Source organism: Pseudoliparis swirei, chromosome 23 (genome assembly GCF_029220125.1).
Source record: "Pseudoliparis swirei isolate HS2019 ecotype Mariana Trench chromosome 23, NWPU_hadal_v1, whole genome shotgun sequence".
In the NCBI taxonomy this organism is placed as follows: domain Eukaryota; kingdom Metazoa; phylum Chordata; class Actinopteri; order Perciformes; family Liparidae; genus Pseudoliparis; species Pseudoliparis swirei.
This window is the reverse complement of record NC_079410.1, coordinates 12,154,642-12,178,291: the sequence shown is the minus strand read 5'-3', so window position 1 is coordinate 12,178,291 and position 23,650 is coordinate 12,154,642. Positions and strand designations below refer to the sequence as shown.

The 23,650-nt window shown below is 43.6% G+C and overlaps 4 protein-coding genes across 4 annotated transcripts in view; all 4 read right to left on the bottom strand.

Annotated features, from left to right (window-relative positions):
• The window catches only part of LOC130189318 (galectin-3-binding protein B-like), a 43,111-nt gene extending 29,531 nt beyond the window's left edge, over positions 1-13,580 (bottom strand). Inside the window, exon 1 of the mRNA XM_056408105.1 lies at positions 13,558-13,580. Coding sequence (XP_056264080.1) covers positions 13,558-13,565 — 8 coding nt within the window. The 5' untranslated portion in view covers positions 13,566-13,580. The remainder of the gene's footprint in view (positions 1-13,557) is intronic.
• LOC130189320 (galectin-3-binding protein B-like) lies at positions 8,839-11,380 on the bottom strand. The gene is made up of 5 exons (XM_056408108.1): positions 11,279-11,380; positions 10,703-10,909; positions 10,461-10,595; positions 10,092-10,383; positions 8,839-9,973 (listed from the first exon to the last, which is right to left on the bottom strand). The coding sequence occupies exons 1-5, from the start codon at positions 11,361-11,363 to the stop codon at positions 8,956-8,958; spliced, it is 1,737 nt and encodes a 578-aa protein (XP_056264083.1). The 5' UTR covers positions 11,364-11,380; the 3' UTR covers positions 8,839-8,955.
• Positions 11,909-18,709, bottom strand: cant1a (calcium activated nucleotidase 1a). The gene is made up of 4 exons (XM_056408109.1): positions 18,610-18,709; positions 13,734-14,399; positions 12,852-13,055; positions 11,909-12,762 (listed from the first exon to the last, which is right to left on the bottom strand). Exons 2-4 carry the CDS (start codon positions 14,377-14,379, stop codon positions 12,392-12,394), a joined length of 1,221 nt encoding a protein of 406 aa, XP_056264084.1. The 5' UTR covers positions 14,380-14,399; positions 18,610-18,709; the 3' UTR covers positions 11,909-12,391.
• Positions 18,710-19,632: 923 nt separating this feature from the next.
• syngr2a (synaptogyrin 2a) lies at positions 19,633-22,934 on the bottom strand. The gene is made up of 4 exons (XM_056407063.1): positions 22,736-22,934; positions 21,350-21,587; positions 21,058-21,194; positions 19,633-20,916 (listed from the first exon to the last, which is right to left on the bottom strand). Exons 1-4 carry the CDS (start codon positions 22,832-22,834, stop codon positions 20,716-20,718), a joined length of 675 nt encoding a protein of 224 aa, XP_056263038.1. The 5' UTR covers positions 22,835-22,934; the 3' UTR covers positions 19,633-20,715.
• Positions 22,935-23,650: the final 716 nt, after the last annotated feature.

Genomic DNA, 23,650 nt, shown 5'->3' with positions numbered 1-23,650 from the left:
ATCCTACATAAATACATATATACATTACTAACTATACTCGGGAATCTGTTCAGAGTGGTTTCTGTCTTCTGACAGGGGGCTACGCTGACTAGAGACTCAGAAATTTTGTGCAGAAACCCTATTGAGCAGGAAAAGCAATATCTAACTAATAGACCATAAAGTATTTGAAAAGTGTATACACTGAAATAACGTTTATATGAGAGTGATTCATATAGGCGATAAAGAGGAGGAGACATAACTTCCAATAATAGCTTCTAGTGGGATAAAGAGGACTTTGTAAAACAGCAAGAAGAATTAGATAAACACTCAAGTATAAGCAATTAAAGGTAAAGACAACACATAGTCGAAGTCTGATACTAGAACAATGAGATAAAAACTTAAGTATAAGCAATTAAAGGTAAAGACAACACATAGTCAAAGTCTGACATTAGGAGAAGAAGATAAAAACACAGACCTGAATAAAATGACTGACAATCTGACTGCTGAAGAATACACCCGGGTGGCTTTGCATGATTACAAACTATTGGCTTTGCATGATTATGAACTAATAGCTTTGTTTTACAATTTGTTTTTGTTATTATTATTTTATTTTATTTTTTAAGAATTATTTTAAGAATGCAGCAGTGAGCATAATCTAAATGATGATTAATGAGAAATAACCTGCTTGAACTTTATAAAATAAAATAGAGGGGGGTAATAATGGTGTGACACCATTGGAACGTGTAAAGAAGAGAGGTAGAACTAAAAACAATGTACTTGTTTAAGGTTGAAGGTCAGGGAGTTAGGAAAGATTGTAAGAGACGGGTTAGTGGAATTAATAGATTAATAGAAAGACAAAGCAAGTCAGAGGGGGCGAGAAGAGAGAGCATAAAGGGGAGTTAGGAAAGAATGTAAGAGACGGGTTAGTGGAATTAATAGAAAGAATAAGCAAGTAAGAGAGAGCAGAGAGGGGAGTTAGTTCAGACGCATTTAACACCGCATGAAATGTTAACAGGCACACCTATTGGTTGCTAGGCGCCGCACGAGCGGCTGCCTTTCACAGCAGCTCCCATGCACTTAGAGCTTTTCTTTTATTATTTGTATTTTATGTTACTCTGTTGCTACTTTTTTCCCTCCCCTGACTATCGGAGTCATCAGCGCACTATGACAGCTAGACACGTCAACTTTGTCATGGTCTTTATGCTGTTTTTTAAATCTATTTTCACCACTGTGTCTGGGGACCCGGCACGTAGCCATGGAGACCATGTTTGTCGACTCAAGGGACCAACTGGTGGCTTTTCGAGACGCGGCGGTGCTGCTGCCTGAGGCGAGACCTGATGTTCCCCACGAGCTGCGGAGAAGGAAACGGGGATGCCGTGCAGGGGTGAAGCGTCGGGCCAGGAGAAGACGTTTTAAACCTGTCCTGCCCTCCATCATCGTGGGAAACGTGAGGTCTCTCGTCAACAAGATGGACGAGCTGACGGCAGCGACCCGCCATCAGAGCGAGTACCGGGAGTGTAGCCTCATGGTGTTAACGGAGACTTGGCTCACGGAGTTCACTCCGGACACGCACGCTGCGCTCGACGGGTTATACGAGCGGACAGGACAACGGAGAGCGCGCTGCTGGCCGGCCGGCTGGACGGAGGCGCTCGATGTCCCCTCGGCCAGTTCCCCTGTGGGAACATAAGCGAGTGTCTCCCCCAGGCTTTGCAGTGCAACGGGCAGAAGGACTGTCCGAACGGAGCCGACGAGCGGCGCTGTGGGACAACATCGGATGGGCCGACTTATTTGGCCAAACACTCCAGGATGCCAATGACGTGGACATTTTTCATTTTTCATTTTTTTCCAACCCCACATTGGTATTATCCTTAGACTTGTTTAAATGTTCAGATGTAGAAATTGATCACTTTAACCTGCTGACAATTCACTTTAATCACTACCTTGTATCTATATATATTTTGTATTCCTCTGTACATTTAATATTGTTATTGTATTTTGTTTATTATTGCTCTAATGTGCACCTGCTGCTGTGATCCTGAAATTTCCCCATTGTGGGACTAATAAAGGATTATCTTATCTTATCTTATCTTATGCCAGCACCTCAACTCAGGGGGCCCTACAAGGGACCCCCACTTGAGAAGCTGCAGCTGGAGCTAAAAGACTATATGGAGCAACTAACTGCCATACATAGATCTATCTATCTCCAGGAGAAGGGAAAGGAACCGAGGTCCGACCAGAAACCTGAGAAACCAGTGGTACCAGGGGACCAGGTGAACACCAAGATCTTCTGACGAAAGTGGCACGAGCCAAGACGGGAAGGTCCCTACAGAGTGGTGCGAGCAACGCCAACAGCGGTCCAGGTCGAAGGAAGTACAACGTGGTATCACTTGAGTCTTTGCACGAAGGACAATACCAAGGACTGTGTGAAAGCAGACGACAATGACCAACAAGGTGAGCCTGGAACATGTGTTAAAACTAATGAGCTTCCTGATATGGACGTTGACGGGGAGCACGGGGAAGGAGAGACCGACGATGGTGGAACCTGTGACGACATCAGAGAGCATGCAGGACGGCAGCCAGATGATGACCCTTCAACCATCTTAAAGAGAAGCCAGGAGCCATGAATCAAGTTGAGTTCGATGCAACCACATGTATTCAAATCCATGATAGACCAGGACCTATGCCAGCATTGTCATAGCTTACACTTAGAAATGCTGGCAAGGGGGGATGGTTATGGGATTGGTTAGACCAAATGTTTGGAGAATGGGGGTCTGTATTGGTAAATACGGGCATTAGCGCATTGATAGTACTAATTGTAGCTTTTCTATTGGCATGTACCCATCCTGAGGAGGCAGTGTCGGAGAACTATGGACAAACAGACGGGTGTTATGGCTGACCTCCAACTGGCTCAGATGATGAACATGATGACAATCGATCGAGGGACAAAGGCCCAGTTTGCTCAAATGGTGATTGGACTACCGAACCTGTTTCCCATTTCGGACTATCTGAAGGACTCAGACTACATGGAGGAAACAGGACTAGAAGGCATTTCAGCCAAGACGACAACCTGAAGGTTGTTGAAAGAAGAACAAGTCCAAGATCACCACGTCACATGTTGGATTATCTTTCCAGAAGGACGAAGCGTGAAATTTATAACAAATAAGAGTATGTTACTATAAAATGCATGTATTAATCAAATGATTCCCATAGCAAATGTACTAGTGTTTTAGCAAAAACACATGTTGAATTGAGGTGTATTATAAACTGTGCATCTAATAAGTACAGGTATAGGGTTAAATAATTAGCAGGAACTAAAATGTGTGGTGAATCAGTTAAATGCATGTTTGTCTGCAAGAACCGGTTCACTTCATGCCAGTATGGTGGTCGCTTGGCGGGCAAGGACCATAAGGAAGTTGTTCCTGTAACAGCAACCTATGGGTTTTTTCGTCCTTATATGAAAGTGAACCTTTAATATTGCATCATGTATTTGAAATTATCTTGTTAAATTAAAATGTTATGTATTCTTTAGGGCTGTGAAACGATTACAATTTTTAATCAGGTTAATCACAGGTTTCTGTGGATTAATCATGATTAATCACATATACAGGACTGTCTCAGAAATATACCAGAATGTGATAAAGTTTTATTTTTTCTAAATGCAAAAAAAAAAAAAATGTCATGCATTCTTCATTATATTACATCACTGAAATATTATTGCCTTTTATTTTTTTTAATATTGCTGATTTATGGCTTACAGCAAGAAACTCTAAAATCCTATCTCATAAAATTAGAATATTTCCTCAGACCAAGTAAAAAAAAAGATTTATAACAGCAAAACAAAATCAAACATTTGAAAATGTCCATTAATGCACTCAATGGTTGGTTGGGAATGCACGGATTACTGCATCAATGCGGCGTGGCATGGGCAGCAATCAGCTGGTGGCATTGCTGTTTATTTATGATGCAGGATGCTTCAATAGCGGCCTTTAGCTCATTTGCATTGTTGGGTCTGGTGTCTTTCAGCTTCTTCTCTTTCATACCCCCACAAATTCTCTATGGGGTTCAGGGGGGGGGGAATTGGGAGCCAATCGAGGACAGTAATGCCATGGTCAGTACACAGTTACTGGTGGTTTTGCACTGTGGGCAGGTGCCAGATCATGCTGGAAAATGAAATCCTCATCTCCATAGAGCTTTTCAGCAGATCGAAAGCATGTAGTGCTAAAAAAATCTTGGTACACAGCTGCATTTACTCTGGACTTGATGAAACACAGTGGACCAACACCAGCAGCTGACATGGCTCCCAAACCATCACTGACTGTGGGAACTTCACACTGGATTTCAAGCAACTTGGATTTTGCCTCTCTTTTGTGTCTTACCCTCCTGATGGAGGGTGTCAATGATGGTCCCTCTGACAGCAGTCGATCAGCAGTCTTCCCATACTTGTGATTTAGTTTACTGAACCAAGCTGAGTGTTTTCATTCAGGAAACCCTTCAGCTCCAGAAACCCTTGCAGGTGTTTCGAGTTAATTAGATGATTCAAGTGATTTGTTTAATACCCTACTAGTATACTTTTTCATGATATTCTAATATTTAGAGATAGGATATTTGAGTTTTCTTAAGCTGTAAGCCATAATCAGCAATATTAAAAGAATAAAAGGCTTGCAATATTTCAGTTGATTTGTAATGAATCCAGAATGCATGACATTTTTGTTTTTTAAATTGCATTACAGAAAATAAAGAACTTTATCACAATATTCTAATTTTCTGAGACAGTCCTGTATACATTTACAGGGCTCTCAAGACAGTCAAGAGCTCCGAGAAGAGTTGTTGAGGGGGGGGTGCTAGTGACTTTTCATGCGCGCAGACCGGCATCTGAACTCTGCGGCGACCGCGATCGACATATTGAGCACCCCTGCATTAAAACATTAAAGAGCCGAGAGTTTTTTTCAGCGTGAGAAATACGATGTGTGGCGGGAGTGCGTGAGTCTCACGCTCAATGCGTGACACTTGAGAGCCCTGCATTTATACACAGGGGGGAGTGTTCATCGACTCATTCTGCTCCAGTGGAGTGAAGCCTGAGGGAGCAGTCATGGAGGACGGAGCGGAGTCACCTGAAGAAAAACACAGAGAGACGATAAGTCCACTTAAAACAGAAAAGAAGCTGCACAGACCACAGCAGGAAAGCCCTGCAGCGCATAGTGAAGGCAGCTGGAAGGATCATGGGTGCCTCACTACCCCCCCTCCCATCCCTACAGGACATATACAACACCCGCCTCACCCGCAAAGTGACCATGATTGTGAGTGACCCCTGCCACCCCTCACACGGTCTCTTCAGCCTCCTGCCCTCTGGGAGGAGATACCGGAGCCTCCGGGCTCACACCGCCAGGCTGTCCAACAGCTTCATCCACCAGGCGGTCAGGAAGCTGAACTCTCTCCCCATCCTCCCACTCCGTCCTCTTTCAGACTCACGTCTGAATGCTGCTAGTTCAATTTATGTTGTCTCTATGTTTACATGTTTTTTACTATTTTGCACTTTATGTTGTCTATATGTTTACATGTTCTTTTACTATTTTTGCACTTTATGTTGGACAGAAGAGAAACGCAATTTCGATCTTCTGTATGTTGCACATATGGAAAATTGACAAATAAAACTGACTTTGACTTTGAAAACAGGGCAGCAGGCAAAAAGGACACATCTTCTTGTCTTCTAGCTTTTATTAAAGCTTCCGACTTCAAATCAGCTAGACGACAGCCATCCTGTTCAGAGATTTGCTTCTCCCAGCGGCTTTGAATATATTTAAAACTCTACTACAGGACTCACTCACTACAAATTTAGATACGATAATTGCCGAGGCTTTAAGGTGCCGCCTGTGCACACTATTTTATTACGGCTCGGTCTTGGAATAACTTGCAGGCGAGACTCAACCCAGACTCGCTCGTCTCTCTCACCAGTTGTTAAAACAAAAGAAAACACAGAAGATTTGACCACAACTGTTCTTGCTAATTATAAAGCACTTATCATTTTTGTCTAAATTGTTCTCATCCTGTTTTATATATCACTTATCTTCAAACGTAACAATCTTGTTTCTGTTCCTTTAAAATGTGAAAATATTCTCTCTCTTCTCTTGTCTCGGTCTCCCTCTCCTTTAGTGTGTTTATTTCCCTTCTCATATCTGTGTGACCCACATCCTCTGACTCCCACCTCCCCTGCCCTGGTGCCTGCACACATCCCACATGATGACCAACATGTAGCTTTCTGACCATCCATTCCCTGCTGCATGCCCCCATCCTCTCAACCTCTCCGCCATCCCTGCTGTGATGTAACCTCGCCACGGCTCAGGGGTAATTCCCATAATCTTCCATTCATCAGTGAACAACTTTTCATATTTTATTGGAGACAATGAATCAGCTTGAGCAAATTCACCTCAGGGTCAGGATGGAAAACTCTAACACAATCCCACCATAGACTCTGAGGTCAGATGGTCTGTACTGTACTCAGTATTCAATTCAATTCAATTCAGTTTATTTGTATAGCCCAATTTCACAAATTACAAATTTGTCTTGCCCCAAAACTTCACATCGGATCAGGAAAACTCCCAAATAACCCTTCAGGTCCAGGATGGACAGATGCAATAGATGTCATGTGACCAGAAGAGGACAGATTTAGAGTTAAAATACATTCAATGAATGTGACAGAGTGTATGAATAGTTCATAGTAGGCATATTCCACTATGGCGTCACAGCGTCAGTTAGTCACCATGTGCCGGCTGGTAACGTCCACCAAGCATCACAGAGTTTGTAATTGGTTTTAGAGGAACTGTTGCTGCCCTGGGAAACTAATTAATGCATGACATGACACCGGAACCTTCACTTTTACGAGTTATTTGGTGAAATGACATGTTCATTATTGTACAGTAAATGACTTGGATGCTGATGAACAATTTAATCAGCAGAGCAAAAAAAAAGATTTTCGCTGATCAAGCCAGAAGGACTTTATTGATCCTCGTTAAAGCAGCAGTAATATATTTTTAAAACTAAAAAAATCAATCAAGTCTCGGTCCTCTTTGTGCAGCACTTTGCATCGAGCATTTTGATTGGCTGTTCAACACGACAGGAAACAGAAATACCAGCGAGTTGCTAACTGCGTGTGTGATAATTGGCTCATCAGTGCTTTTTGTTGCCTGCTGCTGCTGGAAGAGGCGGATGAGATCTGCAGGCCTGAAAATCAAGACAATGACCTTAAAGATGCTAAAACGCTTGGTTCGTACGAGGGGAACTGCAGAGTCGGGTAATGATTATCTGGGTTCATCACTATTCCTTTCACATAACGTAGTTATTTGATCCATCGAAGATATGAAAATAATTATCTGTGCGGATTTAGTATATAGCATGAAGTATATAATGCTGAATTCCATGTCCTGATTAAATTTATAATAATTTATATAAATTATCATTTTAATTGTAAGTGGGCTAACATGACACAATAATGAAAATACAGCCACATGTTACTCACAGCAAAGCAAGTGATGACATCGCTGCACTTTCCTCTTTCCTCCACATGACAGTGTGAATGTAACCTGGCATGAGAATACTTGTGAATCAGTCCCACTAAACCATTCCTATGAGTTTGTATCATCCTGTACTATGAGAGCATGTGGTGGAGTCGTAGCTATATGTATGTATATATATATACATATATACTGTATATACATATATATATACATATATATATATAAAAACACAGTGATAAGTTAATGAACTACCGAAGCATCTGATCAGTCATCTTTAGTCATGTCATGCTTTGGTCACACTTCTCAGAAACCTACGAGTCACCGTGGCTGTGTAACCCGCCTGTCCAGGCATGCATGCAGGCAATGTGTGACAGTCAGTTGTGCGCTGGGACTTGAAGACAATCGTAAAACACAAACCTTTGCGCACAACGTTGAATGTCTCCGACATGTTTAAAGTCTGTTGTTTTCATTCTGTTGGCGAAGAGTGTGAAGATGAATGTGACTTTCAACTCTTTTCACATGGAGGATAGAAACATTTTAATTAATTCAGAAAGACACAACGCTGAAACATTTTGAGAGGTCAAGAGGTCAGGGCTGATATTTTGATAATTCAAGGAACAGCTCAACATGTTGTGGTGAACGTAACTCACTCTCCCGAGGAATCAGATGAGGATCAATCCTCATCTCATATTTACATATTAGATAGATACATCAAGAACCCTCTTAAAATCACAAATGATCCCCTTGTATCTTATTGTACAATATTTACAAAACACAATTTGTATAAATGCCAATTCAACATGTTACGGTGGGTTGTGTGCCAGATTATATCTCTTGCCAGGGAACCAGCAGACTTCAGGAAGTCCGGCTGATATTTCCCAAAATGTTCAACTCTTCCGTTAAATTTTATTCAGTAGCTTTAACATTTTGCAGATATACTGTAAGTTCGAAACTGTAACGCATTCCACTTCCTTTTTTCTCTTGCAGATACATGACATTGCCCCCTGACAGACTTCCATTCCACTAGTCGTAGTGAAATTAAGAATCAATAAATGCATATGAACTCCTCTCCTGCATGGAGCAACACGGCTGAGATCATGACAACAGACATAGATAAAGTTCAGGAAAGAGAGCAGAAATATTCTGCATATATCCAGCAGAGTGAAGCTATGAACCAGTCAGACGATCCATATAACATGGCCCCATTTACACTTATCATTGTGTGTGTCTCACATCTGGATGAACCCAAAATGAAGATTTATATTTTCTGTTGCCATTTATTTCCCATTACAAAAAAAAGCAGGATATTATACGCGATATGAAATAAATCACAGACAGGTGAAACATGTGCAGCTAATCAATGAAGATTTATTAAAACAAATCACAGATAATATTGAAGCATCATTGTAATCGATTGAATAATACGCAGACTACAGGATACATTGAGCGTGGCCCTGCATTGGGCTCAGACATACTCCGGTCTCACTACAAAGCGGAAGGTGTACTGGTTATCAGGACAGGGATAGGCCAGAACCTGGGTCCCATTCACAGCCATGTTGTTCTTGAAGTCCTGAACCTGGAAGACGTACTTGTCTTGGCACACGAGGAGAAGACGATTACGAAAGTGGATGTTGCTCCATTGAGAGAGACGGTTTTGAGGCACCAGCCTCACTGTCGGGAACGACTCGCATCTCAAGCCTCGGTTTGCGCACTCCTGCTGGCTCTTGAAGACGTTCGCCTCCCAGCGAATCGTGTTGCCCTTAAAGATCAGACTGTTGTGGACGGGTGTGTTGACCACGGTGGCCATAGTATCGTATTGATTGTGACGCGAGTAGAAGTTTTGTTGAAGAGGCAGAGCGGCGCTCCATGGCTCCGCGGTGTAGATCCTCGGTCGGTAATCATCATCTTCTCTGTTGAACTTTGGGTTGGATATCAGATTGCTGAAAACAAGAACATTAAACTGGAAGGCTTTCAGGAGGTTTTCACGATACAAACTCATATGGGTGCTGTAGAGAGACGAGTTGGACTCCAGCTCATACAGGACCTCGGCGGGGATCATGGGGAAACGAATGAGACTCAACAGTTCAACCTGGGTTTCCAAACTCGTCGAGTTGCCCTTCTCCGTGATCCAGCTCTCCACAGTCTGGAGCACGAAATGTTCATCTGGTACCACCAGGTCTGAGCGCAGCAGAAGGGATCTGAGGAGCTCCACGGAGAGTCGGGTCCAAGCGGGAGAACTGGTCAGGTTTGGGTAGTTCCAGGCCATGTACTGAATACAGTTCTCTTGGAGGACCCAGTCCTGAGTCTCCGCTGCATATTCGTAGAGGGACACCTGCGTTTGGAACGAGGCGTCCTCGGGGAGGATTTTAGAGAACAGCCGGCCTGTGTCCTCCATCAGCTGCTTCACCCCAAACGTAGAAGCCATCCAGTGGAGGCACTGCACAGAGGACAAGTTCACGTCCACCTTGCGGGTATAGATGTACCTAATGAGATTGTAGAGTATATGTTAGATTTTTTTTGCATTGTACTTTCAATTATGTAAAAAATTGAAATTCTGCTTCTGAAATCCATTCTAGTCATCATAGCTGTTTGCTTATATACCTGATGAAGGAGGAGAAATGTTGCTGGCAAGACAGGCCGACGTCGACCGTGATGTTGGAGACGCCCTCTGAAGCGTTGAAGAGAGGGAATTGCGAGAGGATGAACTTGTGGGCCCAAACCGTGACACCCACCACCTCCGGGGTCCCGTCTTCCTGTGTGTTTCCAGTCATGCTCCGGACCGAGATGAAGAAGTTAGCGCCGCTCGCGCTGTCAAAGATCTGGCCGCGCTCATCCGACAGGCTGATGCTGTGGTCCAGCGAGTACAGAGCATCGTCGTTGGTCAGATTCGCGCCTGGAACCACAAATCATTGGGATGAACATTTGATAGAGCCACGAAGAGCCCGGAAAAAACCAGTTTGGTATACGTACGGCTCGTTTCGCAGATAACGCCGACGTCCTCTTTGTGGCTGCAGTCAGTGGCTCCCCAGTTTGTGAACGCACACGTAGAAAGATACATCTCTGTGCCTTCACATTTCAGATCATCCAGCCAAATGGGTCCAGATGCTGTGACGTCACATGACAGAGAACACGTTAAACATTGAGTCCCAGCTCCTCCGCGCAGTTAAATAATACTGCCCTCTGGTGGGGGACACGTGGAAGTGGACGGGCACCTTTCCCGTAGTCCTTCCCGATGACAACAGACTCGGCTCGGGCGAAGCCGAGCTGGCGACAAACCACGTGGGCCTCCGCCAGGTCCCAGCCGTCGTCACACACCGTCCCCCATGTCCTGTCGTGGTAGATCTCCACGCGGCCGTCTGCAGCGCCGCCGCCGAACAGCCTCGCGTCCCCGTCCTGCGGCACAGGGTTTCTTTGTCTGCCTGTGTGAGAACACACACTCTTATTACCCAAGGCCATGACAGCAGAGAGGCCAGAGAGGCCACACACACACACGCACGCACGCACGCACAGACACACAGACACTCTCTCTGGGATAACGGTCCGTGTTGAGCGAATACACATGTAGGCTACACATCTATTCAGCCCATGCTGAATACATGTGTAAGAGCACAATCACAACTGGTATATTATTAGGAGTAGGACTGTGTCCTTTCCATCAAATGCATTCTAGGGAACAAGTGAAAGCATCACACACACAAGATATGCATCACGACATATGCATCACTCACATGATCATGCATCACTGACATGAGATAGCTGGCATTAATCACATGAGTGAAGTGACTCACTGAACAGGTTCATTTTCCTTGCACTTCCAGAGACGTGGAGGAGCAGCAGGAGCCACACAGTGACTGTGAATCGATGTGCGGACATGTTCAACCAGCAGTGTCGGAGTCTGACGATGACAAAGAACAGGCAATGTGCAAAACATGCACTATTTTACTTTACTTTTTAAGATTAGGCCTTCATTGATTTTGAAAAGCAAGTATACGAGCATAAATGTACTTTTGTTGTTGGCCTTTTTGCATATAAACCCAATAAATTAATGAAGATGGAATGCAAGAGTTGAACTGACAATACTAAACGTGTGCAATACCCCAAATACTAAATGCGCTAACCCTTACATATAATGGAAACACATTACCTTCTCCCCTCTGGTTACAAAGTGACGTCTTCCAGAAATGTGCTTCTCTCTTCTGAAGGCTGCGACACAAATCTCGCTCCTTTTAAAGTCCTGCTAAAAACAGGGATCACTTCTCCATTCCCGCTGCTTTGCCCAAGTTTCGTTTTCCACTGAAGCAGAAAGTCAGGCTGATTGTTGCGCAACAGTTTTTCGGGAAGTTACCCCGTCCCAACTTGTTTGAGGACAATGCCACATTTTAGTTGAACACATGACTTCAACGACAAGAGTCAGACAATAAGAATCGAGCTGTTTTACTTTGTCATCCCACCCAAAAAAATTACACAGTATCATTTTCACCAAAAATGTCCTTCAAATAATGTTTATGGAGAATAAAAACGTTTGTTATTTCATGTTTGGGGGTGTACAGAACGATGATTATCATGAAGCAAGGTGGGCGTGTACAGTATGTGCATGAACATGTATACTTTAAGAAAATGAATGAGTCTGATAAATCAATCGTTAGTACATTCGTCATAAGAAAGGCTACAGGACTGTTGAGGGCCACATTTGTCGTGGACAGGAAGCATTGTTTGTGCTGACTGGCCCTTTCTCAAAACAGGACCTTGTTTTGCAGTCTCAGCCTTTTTGTTTTTCTACTTGTACTGAAGATCCTTTAACGATTGGATGTGTGTCCCAATGAGGAAGCAGCGAGTGCAGTAACTTCAACAGTGACTGGATTGTAAACATAATAGAACAGTGCAGTGGCGAGTCTCTCCCGTTATATGAACTCCAAGCCCTCATATTTCACATCCCCGATCTTGGTTTCAGGCAACAGGATGCGACCGTCCAGCGTGAAGGCCATGATGTAGGTCGCGATCTCTCCGCCGTCTTCCTCCGACTTGAGAGCCAGAATGATCCGGTCGTTTGTGTTTGGGACAAACTTGAAGGACGAGAATCCGTGGGCGGGGTTCAGCGGACCCACTCGGCTTACAATGATGTCCTTAAATTCTGCTGAGCAGCTGAGGGCGAGGTTTGTGCCACGACGCTCGTCCGCCGTCTCCTCGTAGCGCTCCTTGCTCGCACGGCGAGGGAGGAAAAACCAACGCTGTAGGGTGTCGCTCCACACTGTTGACTCATGGATGAGATACCCTGCGAAGATTTGGAAGTATACAGTCAGAGTTCAACAAAGAGAAACCAAAAGGAAGCTGGAGTAAGCGAGACTAGATGTACATCCTCACCTGGAGGCTCGATGCCCGCAGCGGCCTTGAGAGAGTTGTACACGGGAACCCAGTTCTCGTGTTGTACGTCCCCTTTGAAGCCCACGACTTTCACCCACTCCGGGTTGTTGTTGACGAACTCGCCCCCGGTGGTGGTCCACTCTTTCCCCAGACCGCCGACGTACAGGTGTTTGTCCTTCACAGCCAGCCACTCTGCTTTGAACCCTATCGGGAGAATAGCGTCCAACCCACAAAAAGTTAGCCATCACACGCAAGAGACCTGAATTTAAGTTGAACTACTTAAGTATTATCAGTAGAATACATTTAAAGTATCAGTTACAGCAAAAAACGTCCACTGTTGCTGAAGTATTATGCTTTAATATTAGATTGTTAAGAATATCACTGTTGTAGCTGGTTAAGTTTGAGCTTGTATGTGTATTAACACGTAGCTCTGCTTTGATCTTTGACAGTTTGTTTTACTTTTAAGGGCCTCAAACAGTTAGTCACAGAAAACTATCTGAAAATATCTCTCTGCTAACAAAAATAGACATCTAAAAATAACTACAGAGCCGTCAAAAATATATAGGGGGTTCAAAGTATCGTGTTTCTATCTGAAATGCAGTGGAGCTGTACTTGTACAGCACTTTTCTAGTCTTCCAACCACTTAAAGCACTTTAACACTGTGACATCATTCATCACCCATTCATACGCTGACGGGAGCAGCCACCTGCCCATCAGGACTAACTACATTCACACCGGTACACATCGAAATGGGCTAGCGGAGCTGGGGATCGAACCGCCGAGCCACGGTCGCCCACAAAAGAGTAGTAGAAGTATTAAGTAGCATCATATTGAAGTACTCAAGTCAAATATGAGCACGCACGAGAGGCGAGTAATGCTGACCTTTGGCAACGCTGCCGTCGCCATCGGGCAAGATGACCCAGGGCACAATCTTGTCCCCATCAATGTGGTAGACGACGCCCGTCCTGTCGTCGACGGTGTAGAGCTTCCCATTGAACACCACCAGCTCGGACAGCTCCATCCCCCTTCCCTTCTCCGACAGGTGGCTTTCCAGCAACACCCTGTCCGCATCCCATTCCACTGCGACCTGGTCACCACTTTGGGACACCAACAGGTGACCCCTCCGCATGTAGCTGAACCACGTCAGCTTCTTGTCACTACGAGAGTTGGTGTCCAGGTCGGCAATGACTCCAAAGCGGTAGCGGGTGCCCTGCGGCGTGCGCTCGGGCGGACTGAGAGGGTAGGTGTCATTGTAATGGGAATCAGTATGCTGGGTGTCACTGCGACCGGCCCCCCAACTGTGCAAGTAGTAGGAGTGGGAGCTCAAGCCCGAGGTCAATTGCAGGAAGAGCACCAGAAGAAGGGCCACGAATAAGGCCACCGCCACAATGGGCTTCCATTTAAGGCGGAAACGAGGGTCAGTGGTGTTGGCCATGGACGCCAACATAGGGAGGCCTCCGACAGAGATACGCAGAGCGTTCATGGACTCATTCTGCTCCAGTGGAGTGAAGCCTGAGGGAGCAGGCATGGAGGACGGAGCGGAGTCACCTGAAGAAAAACACAGAGAGACGATAAGTCCACTTAAAACAGAAAACAGGGCAGCAGGCAAAAAGGACACATCTTCTTGTCTTCTCGCTTTTATTAAAGCTTCCGACTTCAAATCAGCTAGACGACTAACTTGCAGGCCCAGACTCGCTCGTCTCTCTCACCAGTTGTTAAAACAAAAGAAAACACAGAAGATTTTACCACAACTGTTCTTGCTAATAATAAAGCACTTATCATTTTGTCTAAATTGTTCTCATCCTGTTTTATATATCACTTATCTTCAAACGTAACAATCTTGTTTCTGTTCCTTTAAAATGTGAAAATATTCTCTCTCTTCTCTTGTCTCGGTCTCCCTCTCCTTTAGTGTGTTTATTTCCCTTCTCATATCTGTGTGAATGGGGTGCTTGTGTGTTTGTGTATTTTGTTCTCTTTCCAGGAGGAGAAGAGGTCCTGTGAGCCAGGTCTTATCTGTTTACTTTTTACAATCTCGCTATATTTGACCTCATTTTAATTTTACTATGTTGATCTATTCATTAACACACTGCTATCTATAGTGCGTCTGTCCAGTCTGGAAGAGAATCCCTCCTCTGTTGCTTTTCTTAAAGTTTTATTTGATCAGCTTTTCCCCTTTTAAAAAGAAAAATATTTTTTTTCGAAGAAGCCAAATATGTTTTAATTTACGTTTCACTGTGACTTTAAAGTCACATAACCTTTGTTCATCAGCAGCTACAGCTGTGCCAAGCTAGAGCATAAGGTACATCCTAAAACAATGGCAACCGTGTGGAAGAGCCATAAAGTCAGCAAACAAGCGTATTAATGTCTGTTGGAGGGCAATGTCTACCAAAAGTTTGCTGATAGCAATCATTTAACGACCAAAACTACTGGTTTACATGTCTAAGTTGCAGCAAAAACCCTCAACTGCATTACCGTGAGCAGTGGTGAGTTTTATTTCCATTCATTCAAAGAACATTATTTGTTAACATGGTAATATTTCCTCCTATACAGGTCACCATTCAGGTTTTACTAGACAGTAACAAGTCAATAATGTAGCTGTATGGAGTTTCAGGTGACAGGAACAAGTTATAACACCTGCTTCGCCCTCTGAGAAGGTAGCAACACTAAACCCAGTGGTTGATCTAAATGTCCCTTAACCCTTGTGTTGCCTTCGGGTCATTTTGACCCGATTCAATATTTAACCCTCCTGTTGCCTTCGGGTCAATTTGACCCGATTAAATGTTTAATGTCGGTGTTCTTTCGGGAGTCAACAAACAAACATAAAGTACCTCACACTTAAACTTGGAAAACAATATTAATTCTAATAATTTTCTGGAGATTTTAATAGCTGGGGTCATATTGACCTCAAGGGTAAAATATGTTAGTAAATATAAAGGTAACAGGAGGGTTAAACATGGAATCGGGTCAAATTGACCCGAAGGCAACACAAGGGTTAATCCTGTAACGCACAACATGAGCAAAACAATGTGACAATTAGATGATCAAACGACTCACATCTCCATGAACAGACTCTGTTGGCCGATCAAATCTGTAGTCTTGGCGGCAGGCAGCTCATTCATCTAAGCCTCTAATACAAATTCTGATATAGCTCACACGAGAGACCACATGACAGATCAAACATCACTTGACAGGGAGCAGGAAGTAGCCCAACAATGGGTCGGGTGAGTATCAAGTGGCCACCATGTCAACGTGGAAGTAGGGAGGAGCCCATTAAGTGACACAGGGGAAGACGTCAGTAAACAGGTACATCAGGAAATACACAGCCAACTTAAGTAGCACATGCCAACGTCCTTTTGTGTTACATATTTGTGATAAAACAACAGGAAATAATCATCAACTCTTCATTCGAGTAATCTACTAAGCAAAGTTCTCCAACGTCTGTAAAGAGAGATCCTCTCGGACTTTAACCATTTAGACCTTTTACAGACCAAACCCTTCATTACAAGTTGAATAGATTAATCGATAATAAAGATGATAGTTAGTTGCGGCCCGAAATAATATCAAATCTGACGCTTTTTATGATAAACTAATATGATCTTGTCCGTCTACACTTGAGGGGTCACAACTAAACTCTGTGGAGTAGCAAGCGTTTACTCATAAACTAAATCCAGCGACCTCTGGCATCAACCTTGGGAGCTCGACACCGCTGCGGCTAAACATGGCTGCATTTCTCCAAAAGTAGCGCAGAAGCTGAAAGGCTCTTTCATAAGAGGGGCCCCGAGCCAAACAGCAGTCCATTATAGCAGAAACGTCACGCAGCAGACCGCCCTCTCTGGAATACCCCAACAAGTGGCTGATGTGCATTAACTTTACAGCGGTTTTTGATTCTCATTTTGTCCAAATCACCCTCCCTGAAACTAAATAAGCTAACTAACAGAAGGCTTACCCCTTCGTCTCCTCCGGCCAGAGCGCTGACCCTGTGTCATCGGATGTCCTTAGAAGAAGAACTCCAGAGTGCCCAGAGCTCTTTCTGCTCACTGACTACTTGCAGTGCAACCATGACTAAGGATTGTTACGATGCTCGTGGACTTTAACTAGACTCTGAGGATTATGTTCAAGTCCAAAGGGGCAAACACAATTCATTAAGTCTTCATTCATCCTAGCAACCATGGACCATAGGTTAGAAAGCAAGGTGGGATAACGCAAATCCTGCTACCTTTAGAGGTTAAAAATAAACTAGAGGCTACTATATTATTTGATTCCAGCATAATGGAGGCATTCCTGTGATGTGATCAGTACACTGAGGTCAGAGATCAGCTCGGTTACGCCAGCAGAGCGGTTGCACAACCCACACTTTCATTCAATCGGGGTTCTGTTAATAACTGATTTAACTCCTTCAGAGCACAAGTTCAAAACAATGTTTGGAGTTCGATAAGTTAATTATTAATCAACAAGCAACTTCTGAGCGTCTCAAAGTTGTTCAATAGTTCAAATTCATAACATTGCATAATACACAACGAAGGGTTGGGACATACGACAACATGCACAACGGGATACATTAGACAGTTTGCATTCCAGTTTGTATGAGGTCACCGTCTATGTAATATCCCTGGCATTACACCATCGTGGGCAATATTAGAAATCAGTGAGCAATATACTTCAATATTTGAGTCACAGGATTATGGTTCTTCTAATTCACTGGATTAGCCACAGTGTTATGTTTTGATAAATGTCTCTCAATTTATGATATTTCATATCAACACCGCTATGTAATATTATATATGTTATCCATTTGACCAACCAGGCGCTTACTCTATCTCTCACTTGGTCAATGAAATAAAAATACTCAATGTGCAAAGGGACTATTTGTTTTGCTCAATCACCAAATGTTAACATTAAATCGATAAAAAGTGAGTAAGTACAGTTGAAAAATTATATCAATGATTATTTGATTATCAAAACTGTTGATTTTCTATTGACCAATGAATTATTCCACCAATTGTTCCAGCTTTATAATTTAGTGAATGTGTAACTTGGGAGCGTCTCACAGTGGTTCTTATGTTCCTTTTGCAGATGTTTTGCAGAGCCTCCCTGACACCAGCAGCCCTGACCTGGTCCTGACATCAGCCCCTCTACCGTTAAGCTGCTGGTTCCCTCATGTGAACATGTGAGCGTCTCTCCTCTGTGCCGCCATAAAGGATGACATCTGGGGAGGTGTGCTTCAAAGCAAACAGATTAAGGACACAGAGAGTGTGTTGGGCCCATAAATACTTAACTTATTGCTGTAAGTCAGACTCCAGAAACCTCTGCATGTCATGGTGCACCCAAACAGATGTGCATTTGACTAAGGACTTCATTTTAGCTGCTTGTATCCAATAAAAACACACAGTATGGTGCATTGATCTAGTATAGCGACATTTAGTTATTGTTTAGTTTGCAGACCAGCTGGGACCATCTCAGAGTCCCCAAGTGGCCCTGGACGTTCACACTTTTCTATTTTAGGGCTTTTAATTCCATAAACGATCGTGTACAAAGTAACTGAACACAATGAGAGTTATTTAAACTATATCAGAATGTTTTGTTCTCCCTCTCCTCCTTCAAACACACCCCGAAACACACCATCTGCATGTGTGTGTGTGTTTATATGCGTTAGCTCGTCCCCGCGTCCTGCCAGCAGAGCAGAGGTTAACGCAGATGCCATCACAAGCGGCCGCGTTCAGGAGCGACCGGAGACCTTCTGGTGCGGCTGACCACTCACTTGATGTTAGATGTTCAGCTCACAGTCCGCAGGGGGTTGGAGCTCAGATGTCATTATTTTATCGCTTCCTTCTTCGGCTCTTTTTCCTCCACTCCCCGTCCACCAGACAGCCGCTCATTACTTCCTGTATCTACTGATGACGACGGCAGCGTGCACCGCTTGCGTGCGGTGGATGGAAGAGGGATTGTCGAACGGTGCGTTCAGGTGCTGTCGGATATACTGCGAGCACTTCGTTCCATTGAGCTAGAGAACGTACAAAATTCCTGCATGGATTCATTTGTAAACCTGTTGAAATGTGATTATATTCACCGTATATATATTTGGAAGTGCATCTAATGCTGAACAGAAAGGATCATATACATAATAAATAATAAACATAACATAACGAAATAAAAAAAATATTAAAAACTTTATTGCATATTTTGTAATTTTTCTGATCGTGTAGAAATTGACCTATTGAATACAGGCCCGATTGCCTGAACTAAAGAATGGCTGCCGATCCTCGACGTCATCAGAAGATGATAAGAAGGCTTATGAACACTTTGTCTGAGATATGCAAGATACCATCTAAGGAGCAATCAGAGGGGGGGGGGGGGGGGCACCAAACCAAGGTCAGAAGACAGTAAACAGCTTCCTGTCAGGGTGCACATTTCAAACACACCCTTGTCCCGTGTACCCATGGCATGAGCGTTAAAAGTGTGACAATAGTGTCAGCGAGGGATTACAAAGGTGTCGGTTCAGGTACACACCGACGATGAACTTTTCAGTAATTCAGAAGCAATTCATACAACATTGGTTTGAGTCTATCAGTGAGAATATGCTTAGGCGATCTCATTTGTAACGTTCTCCTGTACAATGCATGCATTGTCCTCACGGAAAGGAATGGCCCTATCTCCAAAGTACACAAGCGTCTCTGCATTCACCTACACAATCATTACTCAAATATTTGCCAAGGGAGCACAGCTCTGCACAAACTCCGGTTCTCTCATCAGAGGATGTCAATGAGGCGACTCAGAGGCTCAAAACAAGAACAGTTTTTATTTGGCAAACCCCCGTGTGATACAGAATACTGTATGAAAGGCAATGGGGAATTATTGTAAAGCCATCGAGCAGTGAAACTGCATCACGTGCAAAAGGTACAGTGGAAGAAAAGCAAGAGCATGAAGTCATGTAGAGAAAGAAATTAGTTTGATTGTCATGTACCTGGAGGATTAAGAAAGAAAATAAATATAAATATTTAACACATCACTGAATTCCTGAAGCCATATTGTGGCTGAAACATTTGATGAATTAGTTATTTAAAAAGAACTGCAAGTTAACTCAAGGAAGGCACTTTTAACTCCTAGAGGTAGAAGATTCAAATGAATGGTTTGGCTACCTTAAAATAAAATGAAAAACACACTTAAATACCAAAACTAATAATAACTGTGGCAGAATTGATGTAAAAAAAGAAATATAATTAATAATCTTAGATCAGATATTGGCAATTAGCTGCCTAAATAAATTAACTTGGCTTTTCAGTGGTTGATTATTAGGAAAGGAGCAGGAACATGGCATTACAGTAGTTATAGAGGGCTCATTTTCAACACACCCAATCATTAAATAACATGGAATGGTCAAAATAAAGTATTTACTGAACTGTATCACAACATGATTGTGGTTGAGCTGCCGTATATGAATCTGACAGGAATACAAAAAAATACTCGCATGTACTTAACAGTAACAAATTCCAAAATGTTGATAATCTTCAAAATACAAAGCATAGCACTTGGCAACTCAGTGAATCTTTTGATTAGTGGTTTGATATTAACAGCTTGCACCCATAAGCTAAACGAAAGAGGCATACACATGAATGTAGTTGGTTTGGTCCAAAGAAAACATCTCATCTGATCTATTGCCATGACAATCTCCTTCTAAACCACAATATATATATATATATTTCCAGAGTTCACCTGCTCTGTGTGGCACTTTGAACAACACAGCAAACCGCCATCACACACGTATCCAAACACGTTTTGCAGGAAGTAAATCGGAGTGCAGAGAAGAGAGTTGTAAATGAAATCGTCGGCACACGTTTATTTAAAAAGCAAACTCCCCTGTTGGACTTCAATACGCCGGTGGAGGCTGGTACTCTCCTGGCTGCTCCTGGCTTTGAGGGAAAGGCGACTGCTGGTAGCCTGTGGGGCCGCTGCTGTACGGCGCGGCCGGGTATGGAGTGCTTTGGTCGTTGGCTGGGTCTCTGTACTCCAGGTCCAAGTTGCCGACGCCTTCGCGATACCTTGTAAACGCAAAGTAGAATAATAGACCCTGCCGAGAGAAGTGAAGAGTGAGAAAGTGGAGCTTTTACACGAGACTCTGGCTCATTTACAGCCAGCTGAGTTGTGCGTTATCCTCTGCTTTTGTTAGTCGAATGCTGTTCACACACGGAGGCGACGAGGAAACGCTCACCCAAGTGACGGTCGAGAAGAAGGAGAAGGCCACAACGGCTCGGGCAGCGTCACCAGGGACAGCAGTCACGTCGGGGGTTTTGGCCCACTGGCTGGCCAGGACGCAGAAGCAGACGAACCACAGGAACGTCCAAGCCCCTGTCCCCGCCCCCCCCGATGAAGGTTATTTAATGCAGAGATGAATAGTCAGGATTAAGATGAAATGAGATGACAGAATTAACCTCAACGAGGCTGCACTTCCTGTTTCGAGGCCCTGTTCCTGTATTCTCGAAGCAGTTTACAGAGACTCTCACCTGAGAAGACCAAATCTCCTACGACAATTAATCGTCTCTCTTTGGCATTGCTGATCTGCGGGAAGTAGCCATCCAGGATGAGGAAGACACAGCAAGCCAAGAAGGCCAACACTCCAATACCGACCCCGTAGCTGCAGGCGCTGTTGTCATGGTTGAACATGCAGTTGCTTGTTTCACTGGTTGATGTGTTGGTGTAGCCTTCTGCTGTGATGGTTGCAAAGACCACAATGGCAAATACCTGCAAAGAAGGCACACGCAGGGTTAATGCCAGACGAAGGTGGTGAAGAAAACGCATGTCAAGCAGCAGCAGGGGCCGTGTGACTCGTCACATGATTCTCATTACAAGAAGGCTTTCACCACCATAAAAAGAAACAAGATATGTTTAAAACCTCTCTCAAGTCCTTTTTTCCATGTCTCAATCTATCTTCCCACACTAAGTAGGCACAGGAAGGTTTGGCTTCTCGTTCAACAATAATTTAGATACATTATTTTGTTGCGCGGATGTGCTATTGTCTTTTCCATCCTTCTCAAGTGGGAGGTTTGACAAAAAAGGCCTTAAAAGATGTCCACAAATACCGATAATAATCCTCAGTTTACTCTCTAGTTTTATATTTCATTGATGCTGCAAATGTGGTCACACAATCTGACTGATATTAACATACATCAGGATCCCTCCTCACACACTGGGAAACTGAGCTGCTTTACTCCAGACTCAACACAGCGCTCTTGAATATGAGAAGAATGGAAGAAATAACAACAGCAAGATTTGCATCAGCTTTCATAGCACACCTTTAAAAATATATATTTTTAAAAAGCTTTCAGGTAAATTATTGATAATTTCTACTGTTGCCGTTTTTTGTCTGCCCGTTGTTTTAAGAGTCATATTGTGCACTTTATCAAATGTCATACATACATAAAGTGCATTATCAAGCTATCATAACAACTTAGTATAATTGACCTACAATGTCACGCGTTTGAAAACAGCTGTGTAGGAAGAGGGATGCCAACAGGTGACGCGGGACACGTTTACATATCTCTTTTACATTATATATATATATATTTAAGTGTGCAACAATATTGTCAGACAAAATCGTCCATCACTGGTTGGAAAACAGTCCGCAGGTGAGGTGACACCGCACAGGACACGCGAGCTAACTCGAGCTAACATGAAGTGCTACAGAAGAAACGTCAAAGTGACACTTTCTCTCACTTTCTCTCACTTTCTCTGACTTTATTTAACTTTATTTAACTTTTCGGCCTCACGCCCACTTCATGTCCGCTCGCGGGGCCGAGGAGCCGCATTAAGGGACGATTCGTGTCGCCCCCGTCGGCTCACATCTGTTCACTCGGCTAACTTCATGCTAACGTTTCCGTGGAGTCACTCACCCAGCTCAGGCAGCGCAAAATAGTTTGAGGCTGTTTTACAAAATTGAGTAAATCAAAAGCGCCGCCGGCCAGCGAGGCCCCGTACGCGCTGCTCTGCATGTTGGTCGCCCCGCGCACACACAAAGTCTCACAAACGGTGTAAAGACGACCCACGAGAAGTCTTTCCTGTCAGATCCTGACAGTTTCGGTTTGTCGGCTTCCTGAAAACTTTTCAAAGCACACCCCTGCTCTGATGCGTTCAAGGGCTCCACGTGAAATGAGTTGCGAGTCATGAAAAGAAAGATGTTACGTTAAATGGCCGTAGTGTTTTGGTTTGTTTGACTCTAGGAGGCAGTGGTGACTTCGAGCCAACACGTGGACAACGCGTGATGAAAACACAACACATTGAAGAGCTATTTGTTTTACAATGTGCAAAGGTTCATATTGTTGGATTCTAAACGTCCCTGGACATTGGCCAAATGCAGCAGCAGCAGCAGTAGCACAAATATGATATTCAAACTATGGACTCCCCCAATTTGAAAATGAGTGCTCACTTCCAACTGTAGGTCTAATAGTTTCTCCAGTATTGTTAATTTAAATTAGAATTAGTTTTTGTTAAAAAAATGTAACGTAGTGTGTTGCTGTTCTTAAATGCGAACACTGGAGGGCGGTAACACTTCTAAATTCACTCAGGTCAAACGTCACCTCCACTTGTCATCAACGGAGACACAGTACTATATTGATACTTCAATAAATCCGTTTCCAATTAGTATTACATATTAAATACATTTTGCAAATTGTTTTTATTTCCTACGTCTTCATGACCCACCATACAACACAAGTCAAACTGATGCCACCTCCTCAGCTGCAGGCAGATAACTTGTCACCAAATGCAAATTAGGCACAGCTGTGTGCTGAGAGAGAGAGAGAGAGAGA